The sequence below is a fragment of the Mirounga leonina genome, unplaced genomic scaffold, assembly GCF_011800145.1.
Source record: "Mirounga leonina isolate KUSES-001 unplaced genomic scaffold, KU_Mleo_1.0 Mir_151, whole genome shotgun sequence".
Taxonomy (NCBI): Eukaryota; Metazoa; Chordata; class Mammalia; order Carnivora; family Phocidae; genus Mirounga; species Mirounga leonina.
Genome location: NW_023270377.1, coordinates 42,514,525 through 42,531,660, shown reverse-complemented (window position 1 = coordinate 42,531,660; position 17,136 = coordinate 42,514,525). Strand labels below are relative to the sequence as shown.

The window sequence follows — 17,136 nt, the reverse complement described above, 5'->3', positions numbered from 1 at the left end:
AACCAAAAGAGAAGACAGATAGAGCACGGCCTAACGGCCATAAAATCTCTGCCACTCTTCCTTTCAAGAAATACGAGTGTATTTCCCTGTCCCTTGAACCTCAGGTGACTCTGACTGGGTCCTGCCAACAGAATGGATGGGAGGGATGCTGTACGAGCTCCAAGCCTTGCCCCAGCAGGCCTCGCACCCTGCTATCCGTACCCACCTGCAATGCCATCACCATGCGAAAAAGCCCAGGCTAGCCCCTGAGAGCCCCACGGAGAAGGGTCCAGTTATCCCAGCAAGGACCTCAGACATGTAGCAAGCCCACGCTGGACCACCCAGCAACAACCAAGCTGACCCAGACCAGAAAGACCACCTGCAGCTCACAGAATAAGAGAAATCATAAGCTTTTGGGTTTTAAGCCCCTAAGTTTTGGGGTGATTTGTTAAGCAGCAAAAGCCGATACACAGAGACACCATAGCTGATGGCAGGAAAGACAAAGGTACAGGGAAGAATATTGTTACAGAGTGGAAAGACAAAACACCAGAGGAAAATGACTTGGATTATCATAAATGGTTTTGAAACTTGCTAAACCAGTATGTTACACACAAAAGCATTAAAAAATATCAAGGGTGGGGGCGGGGAGAGGAGCCAGTGGTTAGGTCAGGGCTAGTCCAGGTCTAGGGTCTCAGGGTAAGATGGGGTAGGACGGCTCCACTTAGACCCCTGTGAGAGATCCTGCCCATTCCTGGGTCCCCACTGTCCAGAAGAGACAGGGGTGGATCCAGCAGGCCCCACACAGTCCCTGTAAAATGCTGTCAACTGCATTCCAGAAACAACCCCACAATGGCTGCAGAATCACGGTCTTCAGCCTTGTGTTTGACCAAGGGCCCCTCCTCCTCTGGGGCTCCCCTAGGAGGAAGGAGGGCCAGTAGGCCAGGCCCGGTTGCTTTGAGACTTGATCATTACAAGCTCATATGCATAAAACACACTCATGCTTTCGTTCGTTTATAGTCTAAAAAGGCACCAGCATGTTGCTATCAGCTCTAGGGGACGCTCCCAGTGCCCAGAATGGGAACTATCAATGTAACCCTCTTGGGATCACTTATAAATAACCCCAGTGCATCAGTCCTTGTTTGGTTAACAGAACCAGCATTTCAATAGTGTATGTATCTTAGATAATATTAAAGATATCTTACTTATCAAATAAGACTTTGACTTTCAAATTATAATTCAGCTCTTGCAATTTCACCAGCAGTCTGGAAAGAAAAATAAAAGTCATTATTACTTTAATTATTATCTATTATAAGTCAATCAGAGAAAGACAAGGATCACATGATCTCACTGATATGAGGAATTCTTAATCTCAGGAAACAAACTGAGGGTTGCTGGAGTGGTGGCAGGTGGGAGGGATGGGGTGGCTGGGTGAGAGACATTGGGGAGGGTATGTGCTATGGTGAGCACTGTGAATTGTGTAAGACTGATGAATCACAGACCTGTACCTCTGAAACAAATACTACATTATATGTTAAAAAAAAAAAAAAGAAGATAGTAGGAAGGGAAAAATGAAGGGGGGAAATCGGAGGGGGAGACGAGCCATGAGAGACGATGGACTCTAGAAACAAACTGAGGGTTCTAGAGGGGAGGGGAGTGGGGGGATGGGTTAGCCTGGTGATGGGTATTAAAGGGGGCACGTGCTGCATGGAGCACTGGGTGTTATGCACAAACAATGACTCATGGAACACTGCATCAAAAACTAATGATGTATTGTATGCTGGTTAACATAATAAAATTAAAAAAAAAATAAAATAAAATGAAGCCAATCCTAAAAATAAAATTATCTATTACAGTTTATTTATTATGCCAATTCCCTATTGATAAACATTCCAATAACCTCCACTCCCTCCAGTTATGACAAACAATGGAATCGACATCCATGTATGTCTACTTGGATTTCTTTTAAGTGTATTTGCAGCATAAATTCCTAACTGTGGAATTGCTGGGGCAATACTGTCACACTAAATTCTGATAGAAAGCAGCAGCTTTTCCATTCCCACCAAATGTGAGTGAGGGTACCTGCTTCCCTATACAGCCTTGCCAACACTGGGTTTTATCAAAATTTCTACTTTGGGACAGTTATATGGGCAAAAAATAGCAAATGTGTATTTTTTATTAAAACTTTTATCTAATGTTTGTTCCGTTGGGAAAAACTAAGAACTCCGACCCATAATCAGGAAAAAGAGGTTAACATCTATAGTCATTCCAGGGTGGTATGGAAAGATGGAAGGAAGGAATGCTGGACTAAGACGTGTGTGTATCTTCCCTGATGAGCGGGAGACCTCAGGCAGGAGCCCTTCGCTGGTCTGCTCCGCTTAATGGGGCAGGTGGCTGGGACCGGGCTTCTCATGCCCCTTCCAGCTGTGAGTTCCCGATCCCTGCGGGTGCGTGCGTGTGGTGCCGTAACACCAGCAGCCAGGGGGCCTCAGACGGGACCTAACTCAGCAGCACCCCAGGACAAAGGACTAAGGCCAACTCTGAAGGCAAGTCCAGGTGCTCATCAGCAGAACAGCTAAAGAAATTTGCCATTCAATAAAGGACAGCCCTATGTTCTCATGTGGAAACACTTCTGCAATTTATGGTCAAGGAGTAAAACAGGCCAGAACCCTAGTTTTTAAAAATAAAATCCTGTACATGATATTATGTATGTGTGTGTGTATGTATCTATGTATGAAAATATAGTGTATATATACACACACACGCAACTTTATTTATTTCTGTATTTGTGTAGACATGGACAGAATTCTGCGAGGGAGGACTGACACTAGGCTATTTACCACAGTGGTCTACAGATATTTAGATCACGGATAACTTTGAAACAGTGATGAAAGCTATGAACCCATTCACCAGAAAAAGAGACGTGTCATGAGTCCATGTTCACACACTGCATGTGGTCTCGGAGCTACGTAAAGCACAGGTTACAAGCTTCTACTCAGGAAGGCACGCGACTGCTGGGAACAGTCTACTAGAGGCAGTTCTGCCTTTTTGCATTCCTTTTTACAGTGAATGTGCTTTACATTTACAGTGGGAGGATCGCGTGTGCGTGTGTATACATAAATACATGAAAAATTCCTATTTCTTTTAATATTCTAAATAAGATATTCCGAATAAGAATTCACACTGAAATGCCTACTGCAAAACTTCCTCTAAAGCACCCTCCGTGACTGTTGTGAAGGAAGTGAGGGGTGCTAACTTCATGGCACGAGGCACGTTTCCATCTTTTCTTGGTTACCTCAACTTCACGGTGAACTGGACCCCGGTCTTCAAGACCAGCGGCCTCTGAGGATGAGTTGGCATGCAAGGTTGTCTTTCCACCACAAATGAGCTGTAAATTCCAAGCAAAGTGCAGATTAGCATTTCCATTAAGGCTGAGGCAGTACAAACTGTCTTCCCGACACAGGAGAGGGGGTTCGAGGGCACAAGCTAAAACTCGGTTCGGAAGATTTGAACAAGTTGGCGAACAAAGTGAGGTTTGCTAGTCAGCACAGAAATCTCCACACCACATTTCACTCAACATGAGATCAGAGTAGTTGTGGTGACGACCCGTGGCACCTTCGACAATGAAAACCTTGAGTTGGGTTATGTTCATTTACAAATTTGCATGAAGAACCAGATTTCCTAGTTGGACTTAACTGTGGCAATCACTTTGCAACATATACAAATATCAAATCGTTATGTTGTACACCTGAACCTAATGTAATGTTGTATGCCACTCATATCTCAATTTAAAAATAAAAATAACCAAAAACAAAAAATAAAAAGAAATTTCACTACAGTTGAAAACGAACCATGTAACACATTGCTTACTACCATAATTTGACATGGATATTTCGGGACCCTTTGGAAAACTGTCCTTCTAGTAAAATTGTTTAGTAATACTTATTATCTAACAAACATTTCCAACTATGAATTTTCATTTAAGAAAGGATCACATTTGTATCCCAAAACCCAAGTAAATAAGTATCCTTGACTATTTCAAATACAGCACTGAGGTATCCCTGTTTGGACATTAGCCACAGGGAATCGAGGATATTTTTTTATTATGTCACGTTAGCACAAAAAAAAATTGCAATATAAACCCTAATCTTCTACCCAGTGCCATTTATTTATTTACTAAGCATATTTGGAACACCTGCCCATGGACAAGGCACTGCGCCAGGTCCTTGTGGAGGAAAAAAGACGACAAAGGTACATCTCTGTCTTCCAAGAACTTCCAATTTATGTCACAGACGACAGAAATACATACACAACTACATAATGAATCCAGAATGGGAGAAGAATAAAGACTGAGCCATGAGGATCTAGAAGGGAGGTAACATGTTTGGGAACTCTGGGAAGATTTCATGACAAGATATAAGCTGAAACTTTCAGGAGGAAACAATGTCGAGATGAGGTTCAAAGAAGGCGGCTGTGGGGCGGGTGACCAAGGAGAGGCAGGGCGAAGTGACTGGATTCGGTGCGGACGCGGTCTGCCTGGAAATGAGGTGTGTGGGGAAGCTCACCCTGGAGCAGCCAGCTGGGGCCAGGCTGGGGAGGTGGGGTACAAGTGTCCAGCTGAGGGGCTCCACCTGGGCAAGCTGGTGACAAAGAACCAGGCTGGACTCTGCTCTGGGAAGCACAGCGTCACAGGGACTAGGGAGGCAGGGGCTGAGGAGGGAACCACTTGGGAGGCGACTATGCACAAGTTCAGCAAGAGGATCTGAGAGCCTGAAGGAGGATGATGAGGCCTTGGAGTGGGAAGGAGGGGACAAACAGCACCAGGACAGACTTGACAGGTCTCTGCACATACTGGCCCCAGGCGAAGGAGGAGTAAAATGGACAAGTTACCAGGCTAGGTGGCCCCAAGAATGAAGAGCCAATGGTAGGGACAAGGAATTTAGGAAGAGGTGGCTGCCCTGAAAACATGTCCATAACCTATTAAACTTTTAAACAATCTGAATCACCATGAAGTTTTCACCTGGGTAAATAAAACAGTTGCAGAAGATGCAAATGAGTCTCCCTCAAGTTACCTCTGAATGAGCTGCTGGAAAAGGTTGAAGGTGCGGTCCCATAGCCCTTGCTTGTTTTTTGTGATAGGGTCGTGTTCATAGGTGTATTTCTGTTCCAATTCCTCGAGCTTTTTAAGCTGCTGACGCACCTGCTGCAGACTCTCCGCAACTATGGTGAACCTGGGAAGGTACAAGACACAGGGGCCTCGATCAGAAGCAGTCTCAAAGCTGCCTGGGTTACAGGGAATCACGGAAACCCACAAGTGGTCTCCCCAGGCAGCACCTGACCTTATCTGTGCGGCCACACTCTGCACAGAGAACAAGGTTCACCTTGCCGTTAAAGAGTGTTATCTGGGGAGAAGAAACCAACAGATTACAGCCCAGACATACGGAGGTGGGGTCTGCTTGGGATCCGTGATTTCTACTGACCTGCATGATGACTGGGATTGAAAGGGACCGGGCAAAGAGGAAGGCAGAGGCAGGGGACACAGCAAAGGAAACACCGTCAGGGGTGATGCCGGAGGCAGCGAGGAGCCCAGGCAGGTGCTGTATCAGGACACAGAGGAGCAAGAGAGCAGCTTGGAAGCTGCGGAAGCCACACGGTGAGGGAATGACAGGCCCCAGTTAGGAGAATAGAGAACAAAGGTTACCGTTTTACTGAACCGAAAGAAGGCGGCAAGACGCTCAGTCTAGATACTCAAAATATAAACCAAGGAGGAAATTAGCGATTGCTTTCAGGTTCCTCCTTCCTGCCAGTAAAGGCCTCTGCGCCAAGTCAGGCTGTGGGACTGTGGCTTAACTCCCTGGAGTAGTGACAGAGGAAAACCTTCTTCCAATGAAACACATCTCCCTTGCTTCATGGTTTCATTTCCTGAATCCAGTTCAAAGCACCCAAGGCACAGCCCTTGGCCGTGAAAGGAGAGGCAGGCTGATGGCAGGTGGGCGAGCTCCAAAGGTATCCTAAGCCAGTGCTTCCCAACTTTGTTCAGGCCATGGCACACACGAGAACAAGACAATCTGTGGACAGCACGGGGTGGGGGGGCCCGGAGGGCATTTGTGGCTCTGGAAGAGGCTCGCTGTGGCCTAAATGACCATGAGGGGGCTCCAGACAGCCCACGGCCTGCCTAGGCAGCGGGAGGGCTTGGGGGGGGGGTGTGTGTCAGGGCCTCTCAAGGCCCATGGGGGCACACTGGGCTGGGAAGCTCTGCTCTAACCAACAAGAAACTTGGAATACGAGCCAACGATTCACAGAATAAAAATGAATGGCTAAGTATTAATCGTGAATATTTTTAAGAATAGCAATTCAGAGAACCTCCTGAGATCTCTGGTCCTTGGGTGCTTGGGAACTCTTCCAGGCTACCATCCCCTCACCTCCACTCTGATCCACCTCTGCCATCCACTCTGGTCTGTCAGCCCTCCCCCGGACGACACTAGTATGCTCACAGTCACCCAGCTGGCCCTTCTGTCTCTAGTCTATCCTCCAGATCGCTGCCAGAGTGACCTAAGCAAAAAAAAAAAAAAAAACCCCGAAAAGTGAGCCTCCACTTAAACAAAAAGCCCGCCTGGCTCATCGGCACCCACTGGATAAAGTCCCGTTCCTCGCACCGTGCGAGAGCCTCCTCAACCAGGCTCCAGCTTCCCACCACCTCCACCCTTCTTCCCGCCCTTGCGGGCACCCCCTTCTGCAGCCATCCAGTATGGGGTACTGCAGGCCCCCTCTCACGCCCAGCCTCTCCTCTCCTCTGTCCCTGCTGGTATCCTCCCTGGTCTCCAGGAAGGACTCCTCTTCAGTCTCAAGTCGGTGCAAGATGACTTCCTCTCAGAAACCTCTCCTGGTAAAACTCCTTCCCTCGTCCTCCACAGAACTCTGGGCAGCCCTTCATTAGAGCACTGGCAACCTTTTACCTCACAGAATGAGGGCATCTACCTTCCGCCTCCACACGGAGAGCTCCTTGCTGGTGAGGACACAGGTCCTAGCCCAGTGCCTGGCATACAGCATTTAATAAGGGTTCACTAGACAGATGAGTGAATGAATGGTCCAAACTATTATTCCATGGCAGCCTGGAAACTGTCTCATGCTATTTTGTTTTTAATAAAACATTAGGGTACACGCTGTTAAATGTGTTATGTGATGACTATGTCACCAGTGTTTTGGCACAAATGACGCATCCCACGGGACAGGCACAGTAGGGAGAGGACTGCTCCAAGCCAAGCAGAACCTGGCTGAACTTGGCCACAGGCATGAAAAGCGTGTGCTTTTCAAGTGTTTCCAGAGCAAGAAGAGGCTGGACTACATTAAAGTCCAATTCAAAGTTTGGACAGGGTCCTTTCAACTGACAACAACTCGAATGTGCACTTCATGAGTTCATGGGGTCGGCCAGTCAGATTTGGAGAATCTTACCAGTTCTGCAGCTGATCAAGACAAGCATTGGGGGGCCCCCCAATACAGGCACTCTGCTGTCTCCGCTTCCATTCCACCAGCTCATCATTAATCAGGGCTTTCTGGGTAAGTTCTGTGACATTCAACAACTCTATTATTTTGTGAACTACTTCCTAAAGGGAGAGGAAGAGACAAAGTGAAGTCAATTCATCTTTAATCACTGAATTTAAAAATTTTTTTTTTTTAAAGCAAAGCAAATATCTCAACTGGGGCTCTAAGCCAAGTGGTTATAAAAGTAATTTTTCCTCTATCCTAAACTTCAAGTCCATTATTTATAGTCTGTGATAAAAGCAACACGTTATTCTGGAAAGTGAATCACTACCTTTCTCTTATTGTCAAGCATTAAATACATCTTCTGGATTAACATCTGTTCTTGTTTCTGATCATTCTTTGCCACGCCATTGGTTTCATGCTCTGTGAATCGGGAGAGATGGCAGAAAAAATATAAATGTTAAAAAAACCAAAACCAACTAAATCCAAGATTCACATACACTTAGCAGAAATATAATCCAAATGCTATCTGGTGACAGATCAAAGTTTGGTCTTTAATTTTTACTGAACAAAACAAAAAATAATGTCCTAAGTTTAAAAACTGGATAAACTGAAACAAAGTACTTGTTTTCAATGACCCATGTGAACTGGAAACAGTACCATCTGGCTCTTAAATAACTGTCACAATATTACCTGAATGAATATAAGTGACAAAATTCAAAATCCCAGGTAAAAACTTTATACAGAGTGTATGTGCAGCTTTGTAAGAGAAGTACACAATTAGGAAGGAGTAGTTGGGGTCCCTTTCTCTCATACTATTCCCTAAATTATCCTAATAATCTCTCCAGATTAACCTTGGTATCCTCCAAGTGACCACTAGGGTTACAGCAATCGTATGGAGCGGAGACGTTTGAAGGGGCTTCAAGCAGGGAAACTCCACACACCTGTCGGGCTGTGTCAGTCAGTGGGCTAGGTACAGTAAGTAAAGTGAGTAACACATGACCCGTGGTTGTCGACAGGGGGTGATACTGGCCACCGCCGCGTCCCACCCCCCCACCCCAGTCCCCCAGCCCTGTGTCTGGAGACAGTTTTGTCTGTCACCGCTGGGGATGAGGGAATAGTTCTACTGCCATCTGGTGGCTAAAAGTCAGGGATGCTGCTAAACATCCTATAAGGCACAGGACATCCCCTCACAACAAAAAATTATCTGGCTCAAAATGTCAACAGTACAGAGGTTAAGACCCTGGCTTGCATCATCAAGAAGCCAAGACTATCAATTCAGAGCCATAAAGCATTTGGCAAATATGAAGACATACTTGCCTTCTTCATTTAGTGTCAACATAAAAAAGGACAGCCAATGGGCACTGCTTTAAACGTTAATTCTTACCTCTGTTCTGCAAGGTTTTGCACTTAAAATCATATTCATCTTGTAAATCTTCTAGGGTCTTGATTTCATGCTCTATACACTACAAATAAAGACATAAACAGGTTTTCCCACTGATCAGCTTCCAAAGACTTTGAGAAATAGATTATTGTTTCTATAGGACTCAGAAAACCAGGGTAACAATCCTGCTTCCTCAAAGATGGATTCCATCTGCAAAATTCTAATCACATACATAATAATCTCTATTTCCTTAATAAGTATATAATAATTTTTTTAAGAGGAAAAGATGGTTATTTTCAGACGGGGCTCACTTGATTTCTACTTTAATGTTCCCCTTCCCAGTCTTAGAATAAAACAGGTGCTTGAGAAAGATGGGCCATGTTTGTCCTGGGGCTCTGTGTAACCCAGGAACACCCCAATTTAAGAAGCACAGACATCAAAGACTATTTTGAGTAGCAACATCTAGTTTATTGGGTGATGGGGCAAAGTCAACAGTTACTGCACAATCTTAGCAAGGAAGAAAGAGATAAGCTCAATGTTTGAAGCTGTAACAGGGGCCATAAAAGTCTATCTGCTTGTTGGTTTAACTAATTTGTTTACGTATGGTTTGGAATTTCGGCAAAACTCTTCTTCTCAACTACTTAAAAGCTGAAATCAGTTAACCACCTTTACGCTTGAGCCACTGAAACCCTTTCCGTCTTACAAAAAAAGTTAGAGGCTAAACATATATATTGACTCAGTACTCACCATAACTTTATCCTTCACGTTTCTGACTTTGCTGTCAAGCTCCTTCTGTTTGTCTAACATCACCGTGCTCTGAATATTCCCCGACTGTGCCTGGAATGGGAGGGGCAGGGGTTAACAACTATTATTTCCTCTGGCAGAGTTACTGGATGGTTACTCTCCAAAGTCGAGTCCATACCCTGTGCACCACCTACCTCCCAGACCTTCCAAAACTTCCTACAAGCTTCCCACATGAGTGTTGACAAGAAATAGCTCGGTTCTCAAGGCTCTGGAAAATGCTGGCAAACTATTAAAAAGGCTACAGAAAGACTAGGCTCAGTTCGTGCCTACTATAAACAGAATATTTCTGGAATTTTCCATTAATTCATACAGTTGCATGGTACCACATAAGAAGTTTACTTCAGGGTTTCTCAAATTTTGTAGACAAGATTATTCCTATTAACCCTGTATTTACTTGTAAAGCCATGCGATTCCCGGTGTGGTCCCCAGACCAGCAGCACCTCACCACCTGGGAGCATGCCGGAAATGCAGAGTCTCAGTGCCTAATCTGATTACTGAAGCAGAAGCCCCATTTTGACAAGATCCCAGGTGATCCAGAGGCCTATCGGAATTGGACAGCACTGCCGTTAAGGACTTCAATGAATATGTGCTACTCGAAAGTAATAATGACTCTCAACCCAGACACACAGAATATTCCGTCCTCATCCTTTCTGAAGACTCAGACGTAGCAGCCTCTCTGTGTTTGTTCCTTATTTAAGGTGTTCCATGGTTTATTCACATAGCATGACTTACTAGATATTAAGTCAAGGTCAGACAACGTCCTAGACCCAGGTGGTAGAGTGGTAAACATGAGACTGTTTTCATATGGATTAGATTCGAGAAAGATGCTATTTTGTTTAGATTTAAAGCCCCTCCCATGGCAAAAACTGTGCCCATTGACCTTTCTTACGGAGTCCTACAAGCACGGATTCTATGTGGGTATTTTTACATATTCAAACTTACCGGTACTTTCTTCTTTTATATCTGGATTTTCCCTATTAGAAAGCCTTTCCATATTGACAGATTAGAGAGTTCACCCATTTTTAACCTAGCACTTACGTGGTTTCTTTCTTTTTTTTCTTTTTTTCTACCTTTAGATCTCTAATCCATTTGAAGTTTATTCTTGTGTTTACTGTGAAGAAGTGTGGGTACCATTTTAACTTTTTTCCAATTGGCTGTCCACTAGTCTCAACATTTAGTGAAAACTTCATGTTTTCCCCAGAGATTTGACTTGCCATTTTTATCACACAAAGTTCCTTACGTACCTGGGTTTAAGTTCTAGATTTTCTCTGATTTCCCATGGGTCTTTCTCTTCCTAAACCCGAACCCCTGAACAGTGTTTGACCATGGAGGGTTTGGGATATATCTAATAGGGCGGGGCCCATCTTATTGCTGTGCTTTTTCACGAGTTTCTTTGCTATTCTTGCACATTTATTTTCCTGATGACTTTCACAGCTTCAGAAAGAAACTTGTTACTTCTATTGGGATCATGTTAAAATTATGAATATCTCAGGGAGAGCCGATATCTCTATGATGTTGCCTTTGATTCCTATGCCTCTCATGCTTCTCTCTTGTCTAACTGTATTGGTGAAGAAGGCCTTGTTCTCTTGTTCTTAGCTGGACAATCAACTAAACCTCCTTACAGGTGTTCACTGATAACTCAGGTGTCTTCTGAGAGGCTTAAAATGATCCTCTCTCCAGATTACCTACATTTTTTAAAGGGGAGAAAAATGCTGGCAAGCCTTCAAGACCCAAAGCATACTCAGGAGAGTAGGCTGATCTGGGAGAGGAGCATTCCCCTACTCTGCCTCCCAATGCCAACTCTGGGCCTCAGGGCCAAATGTGAGGAGAGAAATGCTTGGGTGCCAAGGTGGAAAGTTTGTTCTTCTGCCCATCTCTGCTCTTGGCGGTCCTCTCAAGTTTGAGATACAGGCGTGGCCAGCCCACTGCATAGTGTTGTTAAGATGAAAATCCCACACAATCAGAATGTCCTGCTGAAAATCTCCCAGGTGCAGAATGCATGTTGAAGACAAGCATACCTCCTGCAGAGGAGACCAGGCAGCCAGCACTGATACGCACTTCTGTTCACTAGGCCAGGTACCAGATGAACTAGCTTGAGTTAAGAACAAATAATGCGTCTCTCTAAACGCTTAGTGCAGCAAGGTGCTTCCCGTGTGCTAGGAACTAAATGCCCAGGGAAGCAGCAGATTCACAAGGACTGGATCAAATGCCCAGAATGTGCACAGAGAATGGCATTCACCCCTGCTACTTAAATTCTAACACTCTGTCATTCTCCCCCTCATATTGGAAGGGTCTTAGCTGAACAACCCACACAGGGGTTTCACAACTATAGTCTCACTGCCTTCTGGGTGGTTCCCAGCACCCCATCATTCAAAAAGGGAGTAAACAGATGCCATGGCAATTTGAAAAATCTGAACCCTGATCGCCAGGAAGGTTTGTATGAGTATTAGTAAAACCATGATCAGAAATCTTGGTGCTAAAACAAATCTGACTCATTCCCTGTTTGGATGTCTTATATATTTAAGAGGTAACTTGATCCTATTCAAAACAAAGGTCTTGATTTTCCCATCAATTTGTTCTTCCCTCCAAAATGTACTATGTCTTGCAAAAGCCCTCCTCCTATCTTTTCTTTCCTCCCCAGCTCGATGGACAATATCTCCAAGTGATTCAAGTCGCAACCCATCAAGTCATCTCTCGTTTTTCACTTTCCCTCACTCCCACATCTGATCCTTCAATATAAGCCCCATTGGTACCATGTCCCAAACGTAATCTGCCTACCTCTTCTTACCTCTACCAACTGCACCTTTCCTGAGTACATTTCCACTTCCTCTCCCTCAGCCTGCCTGCTTCCTTCCCTGCCCCATGCCTCAGAGAAGGTTCCTCACCCTGATCTAAAGACATAGCCCCACCCCCAATACTCTGTTACTGTATCACAGTATCCTGCTTTGGTATCTGCATAGGAATCATCACTATGTGAAAATATTTTGTTTACATATTAACTCTCTCCATCACCAGAATGATTTCCATTAGATTATAGTCCTTTCTTAAAGCCTGGGTCTACAAAATCTCCATATCTGATTTTTGCCATTTCCTGGGGCTATAAAATCAGAGGGCTATTCACTACTGCCTTGCACAGGATGTTGTTAATATTAGTTGGATAAATGAATGAATTTTTATTTTACTATGATCTTCAGTTTTCCATTAGAAAAAAAGTACCTGATTGAATCTCTGGGCATTTTCCAGGATCTTCCTTTCCTCCTTCAGACAGTTACAGATGATCATAGACATCTGTATTGGGTCTTCCTGAAAGTTATCCTAGATGTGGGTTGTTAAAATAAATACAAATTTCAGAATGATTAAGCCATTGTATATTATAAATTGTATTTCTTCCTATCTACTGAAAAGCCTCATCTTGTATTAATTAAATTCTATACAAGCTATTTTTGGTAAAATCAAAATATTCTTTTAATAAATTATGACAAAAGCTTTCCAATAAGTGCAGGTACCTAAATTATTTCTTGATTAAAAAACCAAGTATCTTCATACACGGTTCCTCTAATAGTTTTACTTTAATTTCTGTTGTTCTTGAAGCCGTTTATGTTCCATTAGGATCCTGAGACAATGCAAATGATACAGAAACTACCTATGATATTTCTCAATTAATTTATCTGTTGGTCTCTGTTTTGAATTTGATCAAAGATATTCTTTTCAGTTTTTCTATTTCCTTGTCAAAGCAGGGTCAAAATACTGGCAATCGTGGCCCTTTGTAACAGGTATGTTCAAGCAAAGTCTGTAGGAGAGCAAATTCCTGTATTTCATCTGACTTCCCCTGTCACTGGTATTATAAAATCATAGATATGTTCACAAAGGAAGAAAAAGCTTCTAACTACCTAAGTTGAACAGTTTGGTTGTGTTGTATGAAACAAGAAAATGATCGCTCTCACCTCCATGGAGACAGAAAAGTTCTGTTACTACACAGGTAAATATGGTAACCAGGCTGAAGGGAGTACTTTTCAAAAACTCTCGAAACTCTGTAGCCCATTCTCTTCTGCCTGGGACTCCTTCTGACTTTCTCTTCCATGGGAGGGCAACTCCTCCAAAAGCAAGGAAAGGTGGAGCCTAGTTCCAATTCACTGACTGTATCAGGCCTCAGGGACATCAAACCTTTCTGGATTTATTCTTCATCTGTATACCAAGGGCTTAGACTGGACTCATCACTAAAGTTCCTTTGAGTTTCTACATGTTAGTACAGCTCACGGCTTTTAAAATGTAACCCGTTTCCTTGGGTTTCAATTTCGACAATGCATCACATTTCTCTCAGAATTACTGACACCTAACAGGTGATACACTTAAATCTGAGAATTCTTTATGTGTTTACAAAATAAATTGATATTTTACTTTGCTCATGCTATAAAATATTAGCTATACAAAGAGAGTTTATTTGCCATCTCTGAAACTTTTAAAAATACCAAAGAATGCACACTCAACTCAATAGTATTTGCTCAATGAAAAAAATACTCTTATATAGGCTTGGAAACATTTTGACTGAAATGCAAAAACCAGGTCATACCTGAAGATTACGTTTGCTTTTCCTTATGTTATGCTGCAACAAAAAATTATTCTCCAAAGAAAAACGACTATACTGATCATCCAGCTGTGACAGGAGGTCATGAAAACGGATGGTGGCAAATGAAACGTCATTAGCAGCATGCTCCCTGGGAGATTTAAAATTTACACATTTTATTTTATTTTATTCATTTATTTTTTTAAAGATTTTATCCATTTATTTGACAGAGAGAGCGAGAGAGCACAAGCAGGGGGAACAGTAGAGGGAGAGGGAGAAGCAGGCTCCCCGCCAAGCAGGGAGCCGACGCGGGGCTCGATCCCACGACCCTGAGATCATGACCTGAGCCGAAGGCAGATGTCCCACCATCTGAGCCACCCAGGCGCCCCTTATACATTTTATTTTAGATACTACTTTAAACAGACAAAATAAACATCGCTTTCCTAATGAAAACTATTTAAGAAACCACATTTTAAGCGTTCTCTTAGGTTTTTTTTCTTCTTTTCAGACTGACTTAGCTTTTAACAGCAGTTTGTACAATCATGAAAAATTCCAGAACTCAGACTCTGCATGAAACTGTTAATGGTAATTATCTCTGGAGGGGAAAAAAATAGGGACCTTTATTTTATATGTCATTTAAAATTTTTGCAATCAGCAAATAGTAAATTTTAAAGTAGAATACATACCAGTTTTTAGAGATAGCCCCCTAATTTTATTACCTTCTTCCTATTTCTAATCAATGCTTTACCATAATTCGGCTGTCATTATTTCTTTTAACTTACTTCTTTCTCTAACCTGGATCCTAATGCGGAAAATAACTGGCGCCAGCATTATCCAACTTGTCCAAAGCATTTAGGAATCTACCCCATAATTAAACGGGTAAAACTACATAAAAGTACTTAATGACTAACACAGTTAGCTTTGTAGAGATAAAACACCAGTTTTCAGACCAGCACATTTTTTTGCAACAGATAATCCAAATGGCTACAGTGAGATTCATCTCTTAGCCAGTGTGGCTCCGAGGCACTTAACCTCTTTAAAAGCAGAGCTTCCCTTACCAGTCTTGTTTTTCTAGCCACTGTGCCAGGTACTGTCTGATTTCCATGGGAAAACTGTCATCATAGAGCTGGTGAACCTGCTCCAGGAATTTGGAGTCAAGCTGCTGAAGCTCATACCACTGGGACATCCTACAAGGAAACAGAGCACAAAACCATGGTCAGGAATGGAAGATCACAGTTCCAAAGAAGGCGTATCTAGCATTATGCTTCTTTTAAATATCTTACTTAATCTAAAACATAATTTGTCTCTGAAATATACTATTTAAATGGTATTTATATTCGGAAGTCTGTTTTTTTATTAAGGTTTTGTTTTGTTTTGTTTTGTTTTTTTCTCTTCTCCAGAAAACACATCTTTAGGCCTTTTGCTCAAATGTCAACAACATATCAGGGAAGCCTTTTTGGACACCTTACTTAAACTGACATCACTTCTCACCTCATAAAACACTATCCCTACCCCCTGATGTGTTCCCCTCCATAGCACTTACCACCGGCTAACCCACCATATATTTTCTTTTATTTTGATTACTGTCTGTTTTCCCCACGTGAAGGGAAGAATTTGGAGGGTGGGCAGACTGTTCACGGCTGTATCTCCAGAACAGTGCCAGGCACATAATATGACTTTGAGATGAATCTGCACTTTTATCGAATAAAAAATGGAAACCATTACTTCATTAGATTTGCTTTCAGACAAATCCCAAGAACCCTCCAAAAGTTGCTCTCTTAGAAATACAGTACTTTTGGGGTGCCTGGGCGGCTCAGTAGGTTGGGCGTCTGACTCTTGATTTTTGTTCAGGTCATGATCTCAGGGTCATGAGGTTGAGCCCCACAATGGACTCTGAGCTCAGCGGGGAGTCTGCTTGAGAGTCTCTCCCTCTCCTGCTAACCCTCCCACTGCTCTCAGGTCCTCTCACTCTAAAATAAATAAATAAATCTTTTTTTTTTGAGATTTTATTTATTTATTTCAGAGAGAGAGACAGCGAGAGAGGGAACACAAGCAGGGGGAGTGGGAGAGGGAGAAGCAGGCTTCCCTGCCGAGCAGGGAGCCCAAGGCGGGGCCCGATCCCAGGACCCTGGGATCATGACCTGAGCCGAAGGCAGACGCTTAACCACTGAGCCACCCAGGTGCCCCAGTAAATAAATCTTAAAAAAAAAAAAAGAAATACAGTGCATTTGTAATTTAACTCAAAGAATTTTAAACTGGTATTTTACATTTTGTGATTCAAATGCTAAAATGAATTATTTTTGTCCCATACCTTTTAAAACAGATTTTCTTCTTGGCCTACTATGAATAATAAAACTAGTACAAAAACTCTTAAATCTCAGTAATAATTTAAAGATTGAAACAACATACCCCTGAAACAAAAAATACATTATATGTTAATTAAAAAAAATTTAAACAGTCAAGAAATCAACAAGAAATACACAAGAAAAAAAAAAAAGCATTCCTTTTTCTTTCTTTAAAAAAAAAATAAAGATTGAAACAACATTGTTAAATATAATTTCAAAAGATAAAGTAATGCTACCTCTTTGGATAACTGTTAAGTAAATTTTTACATAGCAGTTCTAGGGGAATGAAAACAAAACCCTGATTTAAGGAAGTCCTAACATCTATGAGGAAAATGAAGAGCCTCCCATTACCACAGCATAACTTAAGATTTACACCAGTGCACAGCCAATAATATGCAGAGTGGGTATATGGGAATCTTGTCCTACCAGGCCTCTGAGGAAGGGGTCTGGATTTTCAAGCAGGGTATGGAAAAGCAATGCATGCTTGTGGTCAAGCATGTACGTGCAGGCATGAAGTCATGTCTACTTCACGAATTTCCTTCCAAAGAAAAGCAAGGATATAGTGGGACTATAAAGCTAGT

General features: G+C 42.8%; 1 protein-coding gene across 1 annotated transcript in view; it reads right to left on the bottom strand.

Annotated features, from left to right (window-relative positions):
- Nucleotides 1-17,136, bottom strand: part of STAT1 (signal transducer and activator of transcription 1) — a 36,730-nt gene that overhangs the window by 17,634 nt on the left and 1,960 nt on the right. Inside the window, exons 3-12 of the mRNA XM_035007508.1 lie at nt 15,269-15,397; nt 14,217-14,361; nt 12,863-12,961; nt 9,590-9,679; nt 8,846-8,924; nt 7,790-7,881; nt 7,429-7,580; nt 5,049-5,207; nt 3,272-3,364; nt 1,182-1,241 (exon numbers count right to left, since the gene is read on the bottom strand). Coding sequence (XP_034863399.1) covers nt 1,182-1,241; nt 3,272-3,364; nt 5,049-5,207; nt 7,429-7,580; nt 7,790-7,881; nt 8,846-8,924; nt 9,590-9,679; nt 12,863-12,961; nt 14,217-14,361; nt 15,269-15,396 — 1,097 coding nt within the window. The 5' untranslated portion in view covers nt 15,397. The remainder of the gene's footprint in view (nt 1-1,181; nt 1,242-3,271; nt 3,365-5,048; nt 5,208-7,428; nt 7,581-7,789; nt 7,882-8,845; nt 8,925-9,589; nt 9,680-12,862; nt 12,962-14,216; nt 14,362-15,268; nt 15,398-17,136) is intronic.